At 38.2% G+C, this 21268-nt stretch overlaps 1 protein-coding gene across 2 annotated transcripts in view; it reads left to right on the forward strand.

The window, feature by feature from the left end:
- LOC136871757 (rho-associated protein kinase 1) overlaps nt 1–21268 on the forward strand; it is a 166787-nt gene that overhangs the window by 24038 nt on the left and 121481 nt on the right. The window contains exons 2-3 of one of the 2 annotated variants that reach the window (XM_067145308.2): nt 3386–3490; nt 20508–20759. In XM_067145308.2, coding sequence (XP_067001409.2) covers nt 3386–3490; nt 20508–20759 — 357 coding nt within the window. The remainder of the gene's footprint in view (nt 1–3385; nt 3491–20507; nt 20760–21268) is intronic. The other variant, XM_067145310.2, reaches the window with a different exon arrangement.

Genomic DNA, 21268 nt, shown 5'->3' on the forward strand with positions numbered 1-21268 from the left:
CATAATGATACGGCAATGTACTCGGGACAGAGCATGCAGGAGATGCGCTCACACAGACGTGACAGCAATCGATTGGTACATCAGAATCACAGTTTCCAGCATTTTCTGTGATGGACAGTCAATCAGTCTTCTAAATATTTTCTGAGCCAGTTTTATTTTGCCCATCCTGGTCTAATCCAACCTGAAGTTTAATTTTTAATACTTTTTTTTCAATTTTCTTTTATGTCGCATTGACACAGATAGGTCTTATGGTGATGATGGGACAGAAAAGGGCTAGGAGTGGAAAGGAAGCAATGGTGGCCTTAATTAAGGTGCAGTCCCGGCATTTGCCTGGTGTGAAAATGGAAAACCACGGAAAACCATATTCATGGCTGCCGACAGTGGGGTTCAAACCCACTATCTCCTGAATGCAAGCTAAAAATATTATGTACAAGGTAGACACATATGTTTGCCATTTTAAGCAAAGCTGAAAAAACACTTTCTTTATGAGGAATGTGTTGGTACCACATACCGGACGGTTTTAACTGATGTCACAATAACAAAGTTCTACTGTTGTCTTTAGTGGATCAGTCATAAGAGTGTCTGATTCATGGTCCCAAGATTGTGAATTTGAACCCTCCTAACGTAGCCAATAAAAGTACTTAAAGAAAGAAACATATACTGATACTATTATTTAAATATCACTCTAGCTCTTGAAAAAGCTATAATTTCTAATATAATGTGTAACTGTACAAATGTACGATTCCCAAATTTTTAGGTTAGGAAATTTTCATAATATAGTTCTTAATATTGAAGTCATAAAAATCATTACAATTGGCGCCACAACGTGAGGCCGAACGATATCCAGACTTGCTATATGACCTTGATAGGCACATTTGGTCCAGTGTTTTAGTGAGCTTGTGTTAGGAGTTATGTATCGGTGTGTTGTCATGTTTTGAGTGCTATGTTTATCAGTGGAACGTAAATAGTAGTGAGAATAATAGTAATGTTATAAATTTGAGAAGAAGTGTAGTGCATAAAGGAAGTATGCCTGTTAATGATCAGGAGAGCAGCTCTGACACAAGCACACAAAGTTTTGATGAAAGTAGTTGTCTGAGTGAAAATATGTCTATGGAAAAAGTGTATGGAATTGTAATGGGGGGTGAAGGGGAAGGTAGTGAGGAAAATCAAAGTAACATGGGGGGTAATAATGAGTTCATTAAGTTAGTATTAGAACAGTTGGCCAAATTGAGTGATCAAGGGAATAATTTGAGTAGTAAAATTAGTTATCAGGGGAAGGAATTAAGTGATAAAATTGAGAGTCAACAGAAGGAGGTGCATAGTTCTGGCAATATGCTTACAGAGAAAATGGAAGAGAAATTTTCAAGTATTAGCAGAGAATTGCAGAGTATTAAGGTTAATACAGAAAGGAGGTTACAGAGGTTCGATTCCTTAAGTTCTGCTAGGAATAGTGACAGTCATTCCAATATCTGCCAGAATGGAATGACAGAGACAGAACGGTCCAGGAGAGTACCATCGGTACCCTGACCAAAACAGTCGAGGTGGTGCCCAGTCTTGTTATTTATACTTATTTTAGTCACCATTTATTCATTTAATAATTTCAGTAGCTTGCAGATGTTACAATTGGTGCCAATAAAAGTACTCACATAAAGAAAGAAACATAATTTAAATATCACTCTAGCTCTTGAGAAAGCTATAATTTCTAATATAATGAGAAAAGGTGTTTGAGTTTTCTGTCATTTTATGTAAGCGAGCAAGCAAGCTGGAAAGAATCATTATCCATAATTCCTTCTGCGAGTTCATTTGTACTCTCGGAAAGATTCCCAAGTTTTTGAGTTGTCTTGAAGCTTTGGAACATGTTGTATGCAGCCTCTGAAATTTAAACACAGCTGACAAATGGCAGGATGGTATGTTCGAGGGGCATTCAATATATAATGCAACACATTTTATTTCTCAGCCAGTTTCGGTTTTTAAAAATTGGGCTTTTTTGGGGGACATCTTTGAATATTCCTGCTTTGTCTCGTAGAGTTCATTAATTTCTGATAGGTGGCAGTGCTATAACTAGCCTTCAAAGTTACATCTGTAATGGAGGTGTGTACCAAAGTGAGAGCAGTTATTGAGTTTCTTTTGGCGGTGGACCAAAGCATGGTGAGTCATTGGACGAGGCATGTTTCTTCATCATAACAAGGTCGAGCAAACCTGTTGCCTGCAAAGTTGGAACGTGCAGACACCCTTATTCGAGGTGATCGACGGATCACAGTCAAATACCTCGCTGCTGATATTGACGTCTCTGTTGGTAGGTGCTGACACACTTATCCACCAGTTGGAGTATTCAAAACTTTGTTCCTGCTGGGTTCCTCGACACTTAACAGAAGACTGTAAAGAGCAAAGAAGCAAAGAAGAAACAACTGTGTGGAATATCTTGCTGACTGTGACAATTTATTGTCAAACATTGTCACAGGCAATGAAATGTGGATTCATCACTTCATATTAGAAACAAAACAGCAATCCATGTAGTGGCGCCACACCAGCTCTCCCATGAAGAAAAAGTTCAAAATTGTACCCTCAGGTGGTAAAGTCATGGCTATGGTTTTCTGGGACTCTGAAGGGGTTATTCTGTTTGATGTGGTGAAATGGTCAACTCTGAAGTGTATTGTGCTACTCTAAGGAAAGTGAAGAAACAACTTCAGCATGTTCGTAGCCACAAAAATTCAAACAAACTTCTCCTCCACGACAACAGAAGAACTCACACAAGTCTGCGCACCCGACAGGAGCTCACAAAACTTCCTCATCCACTCTACTGCCCGGATCTCACGGCTTCTGACTTCCATCTGTTTGGCCCAATGAAGGATGTACTCCTCGGGAAGCATTACGTAGATGATGGGGAAATTATCGATGTAGCACGACGTTGGCTCCAACATTGACCAGTCGAGTGGTACCATGCAGGCATACAGACTCTTACATTACGGTGGCATAGGCCGTAGCATTGAACGGGGATTATGTTGAGAGATAGGGTATTATAGCAAAAGGATTGGGGAATAACATGGTGTATCTGAATCCTCAATAAAACCAACCTGCTTTCAGAAAAGAAATGTTTTACATTATATATTGAACTCCATTCCCTATGCTAACCTCCGTAAATTAAAAAAAAAAATTCACAAAATGAGTTTCAGGTTATCAGACAGATTTTACCTTGCAAAATACACAGGATTGCTCTCCAAGTTATACTAAGCCGTTTGCATGGAGCAACAAATTCCTGTATTTTCTTAATTGCTGAGCATTTTTATATCTTATTCATTTGTTGATCAGTGTAAAGGTTTAGCTGTATGTCTTCTTTTCATCCGCTTACTTAATAGCGCTACACATTTTCTTTCCTCTAAAACAGATGCGGGAAAAAATGTTCCATAAAGGGGAAACTGGTGGTAATCTAATTAAGAATGATATGCTGATGAAGCTAGAGAGAGAGCCTCTGATGTGCTACAGTGGCAAGGTAAGTTGGAATCATATCATTATTGTTAAAATGATTTCTCATTGTTGCTTAATGTATAGACCTACCGGTACTCTACTGGTGGTGGTGATTGCTGTTTTAATGTGGTAAAACAAAGCAATAGGATCATCAGTCCATTTTAACATTTATCATAGGAGGAAGTAGGTAAGTTCTGATCCTTAGGGGAATGAAAAGAAAGGGCCATGAAATTTATGAAGCTATGGAACACTCCATAGGCATTGCAAGCATAGTATCATTGTCTATTAGATCAGAAGAGAACAAGAGTTGAGTGGAAAGGGAGGTCAAGGAGGAAAGATGAAAGAGGGAAACCTGGCACAAGTAATAGGAAGAGCAATGCCAGCTTTAACTAAGTCCTGCGATAACACCACCATCTCACATTACGTTCCCCTGAGGTTGTAGGTACACTACCATTACTAGAAGACAAATCAAAACATCTCTTATTATTACAGCCTAACAGTTTCCTATTCATTTTACCTCATGCCTGAGTTATCGTGACCATCATAATTCAGCCAGTGAACTGATGAACCATACTCCCCATTCTTCTCTATCCAAATCCTTCATTGCGGTTACTCAGGAAGGAAGTCTGTAAAGTACCATTTACCATGTTAGTCTATCATACTGGAACTCGTCCTCATTGTCTGGTTCCTTGGACCTTGTCCTTAATAATAACTTTAACTTTAGAAGGCTACCTTCTTAGTGCATTGTATCTCTGAAATAACGTACAATCCCCTGAGAGACATTTCTTAACAACCCACTTTTATCTGTAGTTGATTCATAATTGATATGTTCATGTGATGATCCCAACAGTTATAAAGAAAGAAATTCTACATTGCATCAATGTGGACAGAAGAGAAAACTTTCTAGATGCATCTTTAGATTTGATATTTCTCAAATAGAGACAGGACTAACCCTGGGAATGTACACATCTGTTGAATAAGTGGAGTAAGCTGCATTCACCAAAGTGGGACTATGGAGTGGACCATCAGACTTCCTGTGACAAAATGCCTATAGTGTTTGTACAACAGAAGAGTGGGTGATTTATTTTAATGCAACCCCAACAGCAATTCAATGGGTACTGTGGATCCTCATCTAGGTATTTACATATATTTGTATTTGTGGCAGTTCCTTTTGGACCTTTTTTTTTTTTTTTTTTTTTGACCAGACAGATGTTCTTTTCTTTAGAAATATATATATAAAAAGAAGAGGATCTTGTTTTTTGGTCACATTATGAGGACACCCCAAACCAGATTACCAAGAAAAATTATAGAGAAACTCTGGAACCTGAAGCAACATGTAAGATGGATTAAGGAAATTAGAGAGGATATGGAAGAATGAGAAATAACTCTGGATGATTTGCAAAACAAAACAGAAAATTTAAACAACCTGAGAAACATAAAATTAAGATTTAAGTCAAAAATAGATAAACAATGTACAATGAAAAGGGTATTTACAGATGAAGAACAACAGAAAAGATCAGAATGAATGAAAAGCTACTGGGCAGTTTGGAAAGAAAATTTATTGAAGAAGATGATCAGAAAATTATTGACAGTGAGGCCATAAAAGAAGGAGAAGAAGAAGAAGTTTATGGGTTATGTTTGAAGTACAGTAGTGTTGAAGACAATGTTGCATTTGAGAAATTGATTTGAAGTAGTGGATGGTATGAGAGAAAGGCTCTTTCTTTCTTTCTTTCTTTCTTTCTTTCTTTCTTTGCTGTGGATTTGAGCTTTGCTAAGGGTGATCTAAAGGCTGTGAAGTTTGTAGGATATATATTCTAAGTTGTAGGGATTAATTAGGAGAGTCACAAAAGAGATGCCCATTTTCCTTAATTATAGGTGGGATTCATACAACCTCTCAGACCAGTCGAACTAGGAACTACCCAACACATTATTCATACCAGAATTAAAGAACACAAGCATCACTGTCACTTGAACTATCCTGAGAAATCTGTCATGGCTAAACATGCACTCAACCATCTGTATACAGTATACCAACGAAGCGTGCAGTTTTATGTGGCTGTTCATATCAAAATCATGTGACTTTTCATTTTTAAAATTCCACATGCGTTTGCCAGTATTCGAACCATGGCTGCATAAATGAGAAGCCAGTGAGATTGCCACTTGGCTATCACACCCCACTTGTGAAGAAGGAAGCCTGCACATAAACAGAGTCCGTATCCCAGTACACAGAAACAGGCAACAACTCATTAGCAGTATCACTTCTCTAGAAATATGGACTACCCAGTTAATTTTTTTTATACGGTATTTCTATTTTACAATTTGCTTTACATCGCACCAATACAGATAGGTCTTATGGCAATGATGGGATAGGAAAGGGCTAGGAGTGGGAAGGAAGTTTTTTTTTTTGCTAGTTGTTTTACGTCGCACCGACACAGATAGGTTTTACGGCGACGATGGGACAGGAAAGGGCTAGGAGTGGGAAGGAAGTGGCCGTGGCCTTAATTAAGGTACATCCCCAGCATTTGCCTGGTGTGAAAATGGAAAACCATGGAAAACCATTTTCAGGGCTGCCGACAGTGGGGTTCGAACCTACTATCTCCCGAATACTGGATACTGGCCGCACTTAAGCGACTGCAGCTATCGAGCTCGGTGGGAAGGAAGTGGCTATGGCCGTTATTAAGATACCGCCCCATCATTTGCCTGGTGTGAAAATGGTAAACCATCTTCAGGGCTGCCAACTATTTCCTGAATGGGAACCCATAGCTGCATGACCTTAACCGCATGGCCAACTTGTTCAGTACTTCCCTGTTAACATTTACATATCCATCAATATAAGATCTGACCAATTTCATCCAATCACTAGTCTTAGGGTGTGCTGTAGAGCAAGTGTAATATCAGTACTAGTCAAACACAGAGTGGAAAAAAAAACAAAAAAAAAGCTGCAAATCAACTCACACCATCTAAATAAATGGACATCTGTACTACACTTGTACATTAAGATCAGGCCATGCATACAGCTATTGACTTGAGATGAAAATATGTAAAAATCAAATGGGCACATAGTCAACTCTAGTATTGCCATTTAAAAGTAATACAGGTACTTGACTATTCGAGAATGCCTTCTTTATTTCTAGGATAACCGAGTAGTTTTAACCCGCTTTATTTCTCAAATTGTGTTGTCTGAGACCTAGACCAGTCCTAAGTTTATGACAGAGCTAGGGCTCATACTCAGACCAACTGAGTGACAAGCTTCTATGCTACTCCTATATCATTCTGGTATACAAAGTTAGAAAGAATAATATTACTTTGAACTTGTTAATATATATCAAGAAATAGTGCAGTCCAGAGGTGCTCAGCTAGGCTAGCCCAATGCGGCTGGGCTGCTGTGACGTAAATGCGGGCAGTTTATGCAGCAAGTATACGTCACTGTGAGGCGAGAGAATGAATGCACTTTGCAGGAAGGGAATGGTAACATTTGATTGTCATTATGAAGCTCTCCTCCATTACTCAGCCATCATCATCATTGTTCAGTTCCAGTTTCCTAAGTACTGTTAATAAGCCTCTTCCACTTCTTCCTGTCCATATACAACTTGTCAGGGAGAACATCATCCACTGTCCATTCTCTGGTAACTAGATCAACCTTGATCATGTCCATCCATTGAGTTTTAGGTCTTCCTGCAGGTCTTTTCCCCTCCACCTGTCTTTCCAAATATATTCTGGCTGTTCTTGTAAGATCCATCCTCATCACATGCCCGTACCACCATAGTCCGGATGTGCTGATTCTACCTAATAGGGATGTCTTTATTCCGGCTTCTTTCCTCACCACCTCATTTCTTAACTTCTCCATCGTGGTCTTCTGGATGGTGGATTTAAGAAATTTCATCTCTGATGCTTGCAGTCTTGCTGAATCTCTTTTTGTGAGGGTGCACGCTTCAATACCATAGGTCAATATTGGTATGGAATAGCTGTTAAACATCATCAATTCGGCCGGTTTTGGAATCATGTCATCCCATAAAAGTGTCCTTACTTTTTGGTAGAATTCTGATTCAATGTAATAGAATTCTGATTCCTTTTGCACTTTGTTTGTAATTTACTTTCTGACCAAATTATGACTGGAGATTACACTTCCAAGGTAAGGAAAACTATCCTCACACTCTAGTTAGTGGTCTCCTAGTTTTACACTTGCTGGATGCCCTTCTCTGTTGACTGCCATCGCCACTGACTTGGTCTTGCTGATGTTGAGGTTATATTCCTGGAACTGGGATTTCCATACGTAAAATCTGGTCTCTACTTCCTGTTCTGTTTCACCCCCAAATCATATCATCAGCAAAGGCCATTGCATTCAGTTCACCTAACTTTTCCTCGATGTTCTTCATTATATTGTCCATAACAGAGATGAACAGTAGTAGGGATAGTGCAGTTCCTTGCTGAACTCCACTCTTGGTCTCAATCCATGATGATCAATCTTCCCTGATTTGTACACAGCTAGTATACTCTTTGTAATCTGAATTTTCCTTACCAGTCCTTCAGAACAATTTATTTTCTTCAGGCATTCCCAGATCTTATCTCTTATAGCACTATCATGGGCCAGGAATACAATGTCCAGGTTTTTGCCTTTCTCCCAATACTTTTGCATCAGCATGCAGGTGCTAAAAATTAGATCCATTGTTGATCTGATACTTCTGAATCCATATTGCTCCTCCTCTAACTGTGGTTCATTGATGGTTCTCAATCTCCATTCTATAATCTTCTCTAGAATTTTTAGCCATGAGACAGCAGTGTTATTCCTCTATAGTTGGTGGGGTTTCCATCTGCTGCCTTTCTTAAACAGGGGAATTATAATGCCCTTGCTCCAATCTGCAGGTATTTTGTTGTCTGTCCATATGGCATTTAGTACTCTGTGCAGCCATTGTATACCCTGGATGCCTGCTGCCTTTATCATGTCCACATTCACTTCATCTGCACCTGAAGATTTTCCTTTAGGCATAGATTTTAAGGCTGTCTCAGTTTCTGTCCAGGTGATGTGAGGTTCCTCATTGTAGGCTTGGATTTCCGCTTCTGTATTTTGTTCTAGAACTGCTCTATTCAGTATGTGGTTGAAACTATTCTTCAGGACTTCTCTCATGTCACTTTCTGTCCTAACCAGATTTCTATTTTCATCTTCAAGTGTCTTTATGGTATTCATTGGTTTACTTTTATCTCTGATAACACTATACAGTAGTTTCTTATTGCCTCTCCTGTCTTCCTCCAGTTTCTGAGCGAATACATTCCATGCCTTTGTCTTTTCTTATGTAACTGTTCTTTTAACATCCAGTTTCTTGTTTTGGTATAATTGTTCGAGGTTTCTGATCTTTGCCTCGTCTCTAGTGAGATCTGGTTTATTTTTCTCCCAATCGCTTTCTTTCTGAAAGAGATTTCTTACCCTGATTGCTGCTCTCACTCTTTCATTCCACCATAGTGTTTCCTTCTCCCTTGTATTCATACTTGTCTTTCCACAAACTTCTGTTACTTCCTTAACCAATGTGTCCCTTAGTCTTGTCCATTCTGCCTCTCCATTTTTCTTTTCATCTCTTGGTTACAGGATATTTATTCAGTTCTGATACTCAGTTCTCTCATCTGTTTTCTGGAGTTCCCATACTTCGATTTTTGGCATTTTCCTGTTCTGTACTTTTGGCGCATAGAAGTTTCTCAGGTCCGCTACTAATAGACGGTGCTCACTGTCAAGACTCTTGCTGGATATTACTCTGATATCTGGTACCATTCTGCTCCTTTCTTCATCTGAGATGACATAATCAATTATGGTCTTTTGTAGTCCATCCCAACTGTATTGTGTTATCTTATGGCTCTGTCTCTTCTTGAACCAACCATTTTTCACCATCAACCCATTCCTCATACAGAAATCAAGGAAATGTTCACCTTCTATATTTCTTCCACCATATCCATTACGCAGTGAAATGCTGAATGTGGGTCTTTCATTTAAGGAAAAAATGCTATTATTGCAAGAAATTTGACTTTTTCAAGATATTGTTTGATTTATACTGCGCTCGATGTAAACAGTCTGTTTTATTTTCTTATATTTATACATACAAAGAAAACTAACACTTTATCATTTTTGTTTAACAATTTACAAAGGTACAGTACATGGTTTCAGCATACAAGCTACAATTTACAATTCCTTGGATGGGAATGACAGTATTTTCACTTCTTAGAAGTAATATTCCTGTTATTCGTTCAGCAAAAAGTAATATATTTATTTAATAATTCAACAAGTTTACTACTTAATTTTGCACAGTGTTGTTGTATTGTTTGAATTTCCCTGTTTACTGAATTAGAAAATAATATTTAAAACTTTTTTTTTTTTTTTTTGCTAGGGGCTTTACGTCGCACCGACACAGATAGGTCGTATGGCGACGATGGGATAGGATAGGCCTAGGAGTTGGAAGGAAGCGGCCATGGCCTTAATTAAGGTACAGCCCCAGCATTTGCCTGGTGTGAAAATGGGAAACCACGGAAAACCATTTTTAGGGCTGCCGACAGTGGGATTCGAACCTACTATCTCCCGGATGCAAGCTTACAGCCCCGCGCCTCTACGAGCACGGCCAACTCGCCCGGTATTTAAAACTTATCAGGCATCCGATGATAATAGCTAGCCTCTAAATGGTGAGGGAGTTTAATGTCGATTGGGGGCATAGATATTTACTGTCCAAGATTAAAGTACAACAATGTAAATGTATCTACCAAATAGACATACAGTATGTCTTCAAATAAATAACCTAACTGATGTTATTCCCGGTAAGCATGATTGGATTGTTGTTGAGTTTAGCAGATAATTTAAACCCAAGCAACCACAAGCCACAGCTTATCCACCTTAACTCTGTGTTATATTAGAAATGTTTCTAAAGCACCTCTTAAAATTTAATAGTAAAAATTGTAATTCATTACGTACATTACAAAAATATTTGAGGTTGTAGGCCTCTTTATTGTATCCGGTCAAAATATGTAAACTGCAGTGAACATAAATAACTTATTTCTTACAACGTAAATTGAAAATGACGTGGATTTCTGCCCTCTTTCTTTCGTTATTTTCTGCCTCCATTTCAAACTCGTGTATCGCTGCAATGTTCAAGAGTGATTGGTAGAACTTCGTCCAATCTTCACGGCTTGTGACGTAACCACAATGTCATTGTGGTTGAATAGCATATGCTCATCGCCTGCCAGCCCGCCCGCTTAATATGCTGAGCACCCGCGGGATGAAATGCCCAGCGTGAGCACCTCTGGTGTAGTCCCAGTGCCAGGCTTTGACAGGCACTAAAGTCAGTCTCCAAGTGGTAAGATTAAAACTACTTTGGACTGGGAAATTAGGTGAAAATGCATAGTAATGAACTGAAAAGACCTAACAATAAATACAGTAGTAAGGAGATCCAGGTCAGTGACGTAGCACAATGCTGTTGATATTGCTGGCAGTACATAATATTAGCTGCTAATGATAAAACTTATCCACAGAAGATCAATGGAAAGCTTGTCTTCGTATGGTGAAAAGATCATCTATCAGGGATTGGAGTTATTTTTCTCAAAATGTTCATCTTCAGAGTTCTTAAAATAATCAAAGCAGACATTTAACTTGGACTATGATTAGTGAATTGCAGTTCACTGCACTGATCAGAGAAGTTCACTCCATCTAAATCAAAAGCCTTTGGTGTGATAAATTACACAGGATACTCTTCAAAACTTGTTTGGAGCAAAGAAGTGCCAAGGAAAAGTAAAAAATAACGTACAAAATGTACTATGTACCCATACTGACTTATGCGGCTGAGACTTGGACTTTGAAGAGCAGGCAAGAGAGTAGAATTCAAGCCAGTGAGATGAAATTCCTAAGAAGTATGATAGAAAAGATATGGAAAGACAGAGTGAGAAATGAAGATGTTAGGAAGGTCAGCGAAGGATGTAAGTGAAGATAGCTCCCGGTTCTCTTGCGAAATAATCGGGAATAAATGTGGTGTAAACAAGAAGCGAGTGAAGAATGGTATCCAGTGTGAAAAGTGTTTAATTTGGTACCATTTTGAGTGTATATGTAGTGCTGGTTTTGCTAAAAATGAAGATACTTGGACTTGTGTTAGCTGTGGCGAGAGCAATTTGAATAGCGGTAGCAAACCTAGGCCTACAACGGTCAACGAATCGCTGGCGTCTCATTACTTGGAGGATGGAGGTAATGATAATGTACTTGTAATTCTCTCTTTATTGCAACAGGATTTACAAGCATTAAAAGCGAAGAATGAGATTTTAAAGGAAAAGGTACGTTTACTGGAATCGAAAGTACCGGTACCAGTAAACACTCAGAACACAGGTGGCTCCGAGAATTCTAGCGTGTGGTGTCAAGTTGCTTCAGATTCTAGGAGGAAAAGTGTACAGTTTAATAAGGACAACTTTGTAATTGACACCAAAAATAGATTTTCAGCCCTGAGGGAAGTAAGCGATACGCAAGGTATCTGTACGGGAAGCAGTCAAACGTATAGCGCAAAATCCGTTACGAGAAGCGGCGAAGTTAGGCCTAAAATCCCACACAGTGCACCGGCGAAAGTGTCGAACATTCTTATATTTGGTGATAGCCAGGTGAGGGGAATTGCGGAGAAAATGGTCAATGAAGATATTGCAGCATCGGCAGTCATCTATCCTGGGGCCCCAATGAAGAAGGTATTGGAAAACACGGAGCAGGCGGTAAGAAATCTCGTAAGTCGTGATGCAGTAGTAATCATCGGCGGGACGAACGACGTAGCTCACAACGACGCCAAGAATGTTATTTCTGAACTTAAATGTACACTAGGTAAGCTGACACACACTAACATCTTTGTAGTGAACGTGCCCCACAGGCATTATTTGATTAGAGACTCGTGTGTGAACATTGAAGTGGACAAAGTTAATACAGATATGGTTAAAATTTGTAAACATTTTCGTAATACACAGGTAATTGATAGCAGCAGTTTCAAGAGACACTGTTACACAAAGCATGGCCTTCATCTAAACAATTCAGGTAAACGAAAGATAGCAAATATTGTTCTAGATTTTATTAATCATAAGATATGTACTGTAAAAAAGGCCACTCCCTTGAGTTATAATACTGACCAGGAAAACTAGTAGAAAGAGCCAGCTGTACTTCAAGCTGGCTCAGCCAACTAGAAAATGAAACTCAGGAAATTAAGGAATTTCAAGTTACCCAATTGCAACAGTGAAGTTTAAGGGAGGAAGGGGGTCTGAGATTGCTCTTGGTAAACTGTCAGAGTGTAGTAAATAAACAATTAAAATTCAGTACATTGATGGAATCTTATGAGACTGATGTGGTGATAGGAGCGGAATCGTGGTTGAGAGAAGGGGTGGGTAATAGAGAAGTATTTCCAGAAGGGTACACAGTCTATCGTAGAGACCGAGGAGATAAAAAGGGAGGGGGGGTGTTTATTCTGGTGAAGGAAACATATTGTTCACATGAATGGTTTACCGATGAAAGGGATGAAATATTAGGGATAAAATTAATTTGTGATAATATGAAGGAGGTGGGAATTATAGGAACATACAGGCCTGGAAGAGAGGAAAGAGACATGGAAATATTTGAGAAAATAATAGATTATACTCATAAGAACAATAATAATGATGTGGTAATAATTGGGGGAGATCTAAACTTGCCTGAGGTTGAATGGAATGGAGCTACAAGTGAAGCCCATGAACAGAAACTGGCAAATAAATTTGGGAGGGAGGATTTACACAAGTAGTACAAGAACCGACTCGTCTCAATAACTTACTAGATGTATTCTTGGTTAAACCATGGGAAATTGTTGATAAAACTGAGGTAATTGAAGGAATAGGTGACCATAAGGCTGTAATAATGGATGTAGGACTGGTACCAAAAAGGCTTAATAAGAGGGTCACACAAGACAAGAAATTGTACAGAAAAACTAAAGTTGATAAATTTGGGACTTACCTTAAATCACAATTCAGTTGTTGGATAAGTGAAGGGAGTAATGTGGATACACTTTGGGCTAAATTCAAAGAAATCATTTGGGAAGGAGAGAAGAGATTTGTACCTGTTAAGAAGGTCATTTTGACCTCAGACCCTGTTTATTATGCTAGGGAAATAAGAAAATTAAAAAGAAAATGTAGAATAGTAAACAGGAAAATCAAAGAAGGTAGGGAGAGTAGAGAAAGTAGAACACAGCTAATGAGGGAACTGAATAGAGTGAAAAAGGAAGCAAAAGAGAATTATATGAATGGCATACTTCAAGAGGGTAATGACCACAAAGGGAAATGGAAAAAGCTGTATTCATATATCAGGAATCAAAAAGGAAAAGGAACCCAAATTCCTACAATGGTGGGAGAAGGGGGTGAACACTATTTAACAGATACTGAGAAAGCAAACCTCTTTAGTAGGGAATTTAGAGATTCAGTAGATGATTGTCAGGAGTTGGAAACCGAAACAGAAGTTACAGAGAAACAGACACAGAGGGAAACAAGAAGCTTCTCATTCACAAATGAAGATATTTTCAGAGAAATCCAACTGCTTCAGCAAGGAAAAGCAGCAGGAAGTGATCAAATTACTGGGGAGGTGATAAAGACAATGGGGTGGTACATAGTGCCTTATTTAAGATTTCTCCCCTACTATGTCATAAATAATAGTGTAATACCAAAGGAATGGAAGAAATCTATAATAATACCAATTTATAAAGGAAAGGGTGATAAAAGGAAACCAGAGAACTACAGACCAATCAGCCTGACCAGTATAGTTTGTAAAATACTGGAGAGTTTAATATCAAAGTACATCAGAGGGATATGTGATGATAAAAATTGGTTCATGAGGAGCCAGTATGGATTTAGAAAGAAATTTTCTTGTGAGGCACAACTGGTGGGATTTCAGCAGGACATATCAGATCAATTGGATTCAGGAGGCCAGTTAGATTTCATAGCCATAGATCTTTCCAAAGCCTTTGATAGAGTGGAACATGGAATATTATTAAAGAAATTGGAGGGAAGAGGATTGGACAAAAGGGTTACACGTTGGGTAAAAACATTTCTAAATTCAAGGGTTCAGAAAGTCAAAGTAGGAATTAACGTATCGCAGGAAGAGAAAGTTTGGAAGGGAATTGCACAGGGTAGTATAATCGGTCCGTTACTTTTCTTAATATACGTAAATGATTTAGGGAACAATATAACATCAAAAATATGATTGTATGCAGATGACATTATTGTTTATAGGGAAATTGAGGATTGTTCAGAATTACAAAGGGACCTTGAGAGTATCCAACAATGGGTTGAAGAGAATAACATGAAGGTTAATGGAGGCAAATCAACTGTTACAACATTTACAAACAGGAGTTTTAAAACTGAATTTGAATATACTTTGGATGAGGTAGTTATCCCAAAAGATGGCAAGTGCAAATACTTAGGTGTAAGATTTGAAAGTAATTTGCACTGGAAGGGTCATGTGGATGACATTGTTGGGAAAACATACAGATCGTTACATGTCATAATGAGGCTACTTAAAGGATGCAACAAAGAATTAAAAGAGAAAAGTTACTTAAGTATGGTTCGTCCATTATTGGAATATGCAAACAGTGTTTGGGATCCTCACCAAGAATACCTAATAAAAGAAATAGATAGTGTGCAGAGGAAAGCAGCAAGATTTGTAACAGGGGATTTCAGGAGAAAGAGTAGTGTGTCAGAAATGTTAAAGAAACTAGGGTGGGAAACTTTAACTAAGAGAAGGGAGAAAACTAGACTTATAGGTTTATATAGAGCCTATACAGGAGAAGCAGCATGGGGAGATATCCGTGAGAGGCTTCAGTTGGAAAATAATTATATCGGCAGGACTGACCACAAATATAAAATTAGAAGGAATTTTAGCAGAAGCGATTGGGGTAAATTTTCATTCATTGGGAAGGGTGTGAAGGAGTGGAACAGTTTACCAGGGGTAGTGTTTGATCCTTTTCCAAAATCTGTACAGATATTCAAGAAGAGAATAAACAGCAACAGAGAAAATAAATGAAGTGTTAGAGGGCATTCGACCAGTGCAGGTTACTGTAAATAAAAAAAATGTGTGTGAATAAATTCCATCCCCTGGTCTAAGGAGTTTGGACAGCCAAAGTAGGGGACTGCCTGTAGGGGTGAAGTACAGTGGGGACTTCGAGGGCCCTGGGACCGCTACGGTAGCTGTGAAGGCCCTTCAGGAACTCTGAAAAGTGGTGGCAAAAGGGGCTCTGGTTAAGACGCAGCAGGTCGTTATGCTACTTAGGATCCAAAACGGGTAAAAATAAATAAATAAATAAATGCAATGTAAATATTAATCTTATACCAGTTGTATAGTATCATTTGAAGTAATTCCACATACTGTATATCAGTTGACTATATTTGTAAGTAGTACAGGAGATATTATAAGTAGAATTTTGTAAACAATGTAAATTTATTAAGGATGAGCTGTGTGTTTAATAGAAAAAAAATTGTTTGCGTAAATTATATAATATTGTATTATAGGAAAATTTTATTCTCTTGTTAATTTAATATTTAGTGCTTGACAATAATGTATTTTAGTGTACCATTTGCCACCGAGGTAAACACCTCATTTGCAAATAAAGAGATTTTGATTTTTTTGATTTGAATTCCAAGACAGATGCTGGGGGCAAAGTGTGAGGGCAAGAGAACAAGGTATCCACCTTCCAACAGTGAAGAGCAGCATAAAAAGACAAAATTTAGGCTGGGACAAGTTCGTGGAAGAAGAATGGTGGAAGAAAAGGGGAAGATGGAGAAGTGCCATAAATACCCCGACATGGCAGGAGCTGGATAAGGGGAAATGATGATGATGATGATGATGATGATGATGATGACTCTTCAAAAATATGTATTGAATTACAATACAAATATCATCTTGAATGGTTTATCTCTCCAAAAGAGATGCAAAGTGGAAAGGACATATGTAATCAGCTTGGTGACTCGTTCTTCATTCGCTGATCATGGTGCAAGTTAAGAGCTACCCAACTTCCTTATTAGTCCCAGACTGTTACACGGTTTCACATCATGTGTATTTTGTAGCAATTTGTAAACTGAGATTATTTCTAAGAAAATGTTTGGACTTCATTCTACAGCACTAGTATATATAGAACTTCAGCTAGAAAACAAATTTTTGACTCTATCTAATTCAATAGGAAAACATTGCAAAACAACATTTTATTGCAGTCAGAAGCTAAACTTCAGCCAGTAACATCAGTTCAGAAGTTAATCCTAATTTAAAAACTGATATAGACTTATTGTTTGATGAAGTGGTGTCGAGAGAGAGAAAATCCACAAGGGATTGCAGCCCTGGAACAAGGGGAACCATACGGTAAAAGCATCAAAGTGATAGTAATGTACTTAATGCCATTCCAATTTTCACACTATTTATCTTAGGATAAAAAGAGCTTATATTTTTTTAAATTCTGAAATTCACCTGTTGTGCAGCTATCCCCAATGGGAATATTTTATTTCTCTTTGCATATACTGTTTACTGTTGACAATAAAATATGTAAAACATCTAAAGTATTTTTAAAAAACAAATCAGGAATACCAAAATGAAGGAAGAAATTAACTGAAAATTTTGTGTTACTTAAAAATCTGATAAATTGGATGAATTGAAACTCTTGGAAGTATAACGGAAATGTGCCAGTATTTTCAGTTTCCTCAAAGACTGTGATGTTAATACTCCTATTCTCCTCAAAATTGTGGAATATATATTGTATTTGCTTGGAACATCATCATATGTTGAAAGATTCTTCTCGTGAAGAACTTTTCAAGAACGGAAAGACGCAACATTATGATGGAAAGTGTGAAATCTTTGCTAAAAATTAAATTTAACTGTGACTACTGTTGCAATAAAGTAACTAAACTCACGTCCTCACACCGAGGTGTTTCAGCTCTTTTCAGACACACCCAAATGGCGATGAGCTGCATATAGCATTTTAACCACATACCAGCTCTTCTGCAATTTCTAAATTTCTGGCAATACCGAGAATCAACACCGGGCATCTGAAGAGAGCAACTAATAGTGCTAACTATTATGCAACACAGACAGATGCTGTTGCAGTGACTTTTTTGAACATTTCTAAGATAAACTTTACTGAAATGTTGAAATTGTCCTTTTTTTCTCTCCCTCAGAAACATGGTAGCTCTTTGCAAGTTAAGTCCACAGCATTCAAAAACAATTGAGAGGGATAGACAAGTAACACATTTGCTAGCTTCTCACCAAGGTGAATGCAGTTTGAATCTTGGCCAATGTATGTGCGAATTTTGAAATGAAAAATCACGTCCCTGTGGTTTGGATTCCTTGTAAAATTGGGGGTCCCATAGCTTTGGTCACAGTACAGAGAGTTTGGTAAAACCACAAATTTGCGTGTGTTTCTCAAAACAAAAGAGGGGGACTATGATCACTTGGCTCATGTTAAGTCACTCTATTTATATTCTTTGTCTCCTAAAAAAGTAAGTTTTTGACTTCAATGCAAATTAAAGAAGGGAGACAACAGTATGTAAGTAACAGGAAGATGTATGTTTAAATGAGCCAGATTAACTTAACTATAGAGGTAGTTTATTTACTGTGGAAGGTTTTTCTCTTTTTTTTGAATGTCTATGACTGTATAGTTTGTGGATATGTACAGAATATATGCAAGGATTCTTGAGGAGAAAAGGATGAAACATTTCACCAGGTTCTCACTAACACAAGAAAGTTTTAAAACAATACATCATGCCCCAATGATTTCTATTCCATGCAATATTGCAAGTCAAGTAGCTAAAATACTAGAACTACACAAGGTCATTGGCTTTTTTGTAACAAAACGTTTAAGGAATTTATAACACGATTACCACACAGAATACTCTAAATTAAATTATATTTTTCTTTAGCATATATGGCTTTACAGATACAATACACAGGTACATGATTTTGGAAAACATATTACATCTTTATGTCTAGTTTGCTTATAAAACTTTTTTTTTTTTTTTTTTGCTATTTTGCTTTACGTCGCACCGGCACAGATAGGTCTTATGGCGACGGTAGGACAGGAAAGGCCTAGGAATGGGAAGGAAGCAGCCGTGGCCTTAATTAAGGTACAGCCCCAGCATTTGCCTGGTGTGAAAATGGGAAACCACGGAAAACCATCTTCAGGGCTGCCGACAGTGGGATTCGAACCCACTATCTCCCGGATGCGAGCTCATTGCTGCACGCCTCTAACCGCACGGCCAACTCGCCTGGTGCTTATAAAACTAATTGTCACTGGAAACACATGAGCAAAATCACTGTTGTTGCCATTGTACTTTCTTTTTGGACACTCAGTGATAATATATTGGATGGTCTGGTTAGAGGCACCACAATCGCAGTTAGGTGTAGAATTTCTTTTCCATTTGAACAAGTTTTCCAAGGAAGCTCAAATCCAGGTGGCACTGACGAACCTATGCATGGCAGATTTGACTCTGGCCTAGTATCTTGTCTTCCACGCCATTCTTTAGTTATATTGAAGTTTGTATTCTTCAATTCTATTGCAGTTCTTATTGATGTATTTAGAGACCTTAGATGATTCAGATGGTCGTCAGTGATGTCGCCATGTATTGGTAATTGGGCATTATTAATTACTTTCTTACCGAGCTCGATAGCTGCAGTCACTTAAGTGCGGTCAGTATCCAGTAATCGGGAGATAGTGGGTTCGAGCCCCACTGTCGGCAGCCCTGAAGATGGTTTTCCATGGTTTCCCATTTTCACACCAGGCAAATGCCGGGGCTGTACCTTAATTAAGGCCACGGCCGCTTCCTTCCACTTCCTAGACTTTTCCTATCCCATCATCGCCATAAGACATATCTGTGTCGGTGCGACGTTAAGTAAAATAGCAAAAAAAAAAAATTTACTTTCTTGAACTTCCTGAGGAGAGCATTTTTATGTCGAAGATCTGTTGGGGAGATATGGCTGAGGATAGGTAGACGATATGTGGGGGTAGACCTTATTGTGCCGGTGATGAGATGCATCGTGGTGTTGAGCTGCATATCTATGCGGGTGGTGTGTGGGCTATTCAACCAAATAGGAGCACAGTACTCGGCAGCCAAAAACACAAGTCCTAAAGCTGTGCATCGAAGTGACATTACTATTGAACCCCAAGTTGTACCACATAACTTTTGGATTACATTGTTGCAAGTTCTTACTTTGGATTGTATGTTACAAAGGTGTTGTCTAAAAGAGAGTGTTCTATCTAAGGTGACTCCTATATATTTAGGAAATCTATTATATCTCAGGAATTGATTTCCAATTTACACCTGCAATGGTGTATTAGCCATCTTGCTGTTTAGACATATTAAATTATAACTAGCATATCTATATATTCTAAAGTTTCAATTAAACTCTAAAGTAATTGTGGGAGTAATTGCACATAGTTAGTAACAGAGTAACATGGAACAGAATGTCTGGCTCCATGGCTATATGGTTAGCGTTCTAGCCTTTGGTCAGAGGGGTCCCGGGTTCGATTCCTGGTAGGGTCCAGAATTTTAACCATCATTGGTTAATTTTGCCGGCTCGAGGGCTGGGTGTATGTGTTGTCATCATCATTTCATCCTCATTTCATCCTCATAACGACGCGCAGGTCACCTACGGACGTCAAATCAGAAGACCTGCACCTGGCGAGCCGAACATGTCTTCTGAGACTCCCGGCACTAAAAGCCATACGCCATTTAATTTCATGGAACGGAATTTGGGAGATGATGGTTATAATAATGTTATTGGTTTTATGTCCCACTAACTGCTTTTCAGAGATACTGAGGTGCCAGAATTTTGTCCCTCATGAGATAATTTTCATGGCAATAAATCTACCAACACGGGGCTGATGTATTTGAGCACCTTCAAATATCCCTGGATTGAGCCAGGATCGAACCTGCCTACTTCGGCTCAGAAAAACCTAAATGTGTTAGTGCAACATTTGAAGTTCAATTAATAATTATTAAATATCTTGAAGTGACTTTATTGCATTATGCTATGAATATATATCTTTTCTGCAAAGGAAGACCATTTGAATAATGATGCAAGAGAAAATGATGAGAAGCAGAATGTTGTGATTAAGGAACTAGAAGAAGAACAGAGGGTTCTGCTCCACCATCTTCAAATGGCATTAGCTCGAGGGGATGCGGAGTCCATAGCAAGGGCCATTGCAGAGAAAAAAATTGCCAGTCTGACAAGAGAACTTGAAGAAAGACAACTGGAAACAGTTAGCTATGCTGAGAAGTTGGCAAGGAAAGAGATGGCTCTTGTCACAGTAAGTATTTGTATTACAAATTAATTTATTCTATAATAAGGCCAACTGAAGTGAGAATTTTTTCCAAAAAAATATATTTTCACTAGATCAGTATCCCACACAATTTCTTTCACAAAACCTCTGAGTTAATATGAAATCCAAAATAGGTATATTTGATTAATTTTGCACTTTCAGAGGTCAAAATGTTATTTTTATGACAGTATACAGAGTTTTAAAGTGTGGTTGTAAAATGAGGCCAACATTTTGCTAAACTCTTTTTGAAAATAAATTAAAATTGTCTTCATACTTATAACCTTTAATGTGTAAATTTCTCAAGAATCTGATTGTACAACTGAGCATTTCCTGAGAAAAAACAAGCTTCTTTAAATATTCTGAGCCCATTCTCCACATGACTGAACTGTCTTATATACAACATACATGTTGGACTTTTTTCACCTAAGTGTGTATGTAGCTTTAGGGCCCCATTAGCATAGTTTTCTGCCTGATATTTATAATGATAAGAATGTAGC

Source organism: Anabrus simplex, chromosome 4, assembly GCF_040414725.1.
Source record: "Anabrus simplex isolate iqAnaSimp1 chromosome 4, ASM4041472v1, whole genome shotgun sequence".
NCBI lineage: Eukaryota > Metazoa > Arthropoda > Insecta > Orthoptera > Tettigoniidae > Anabrus > Anabrus simplex.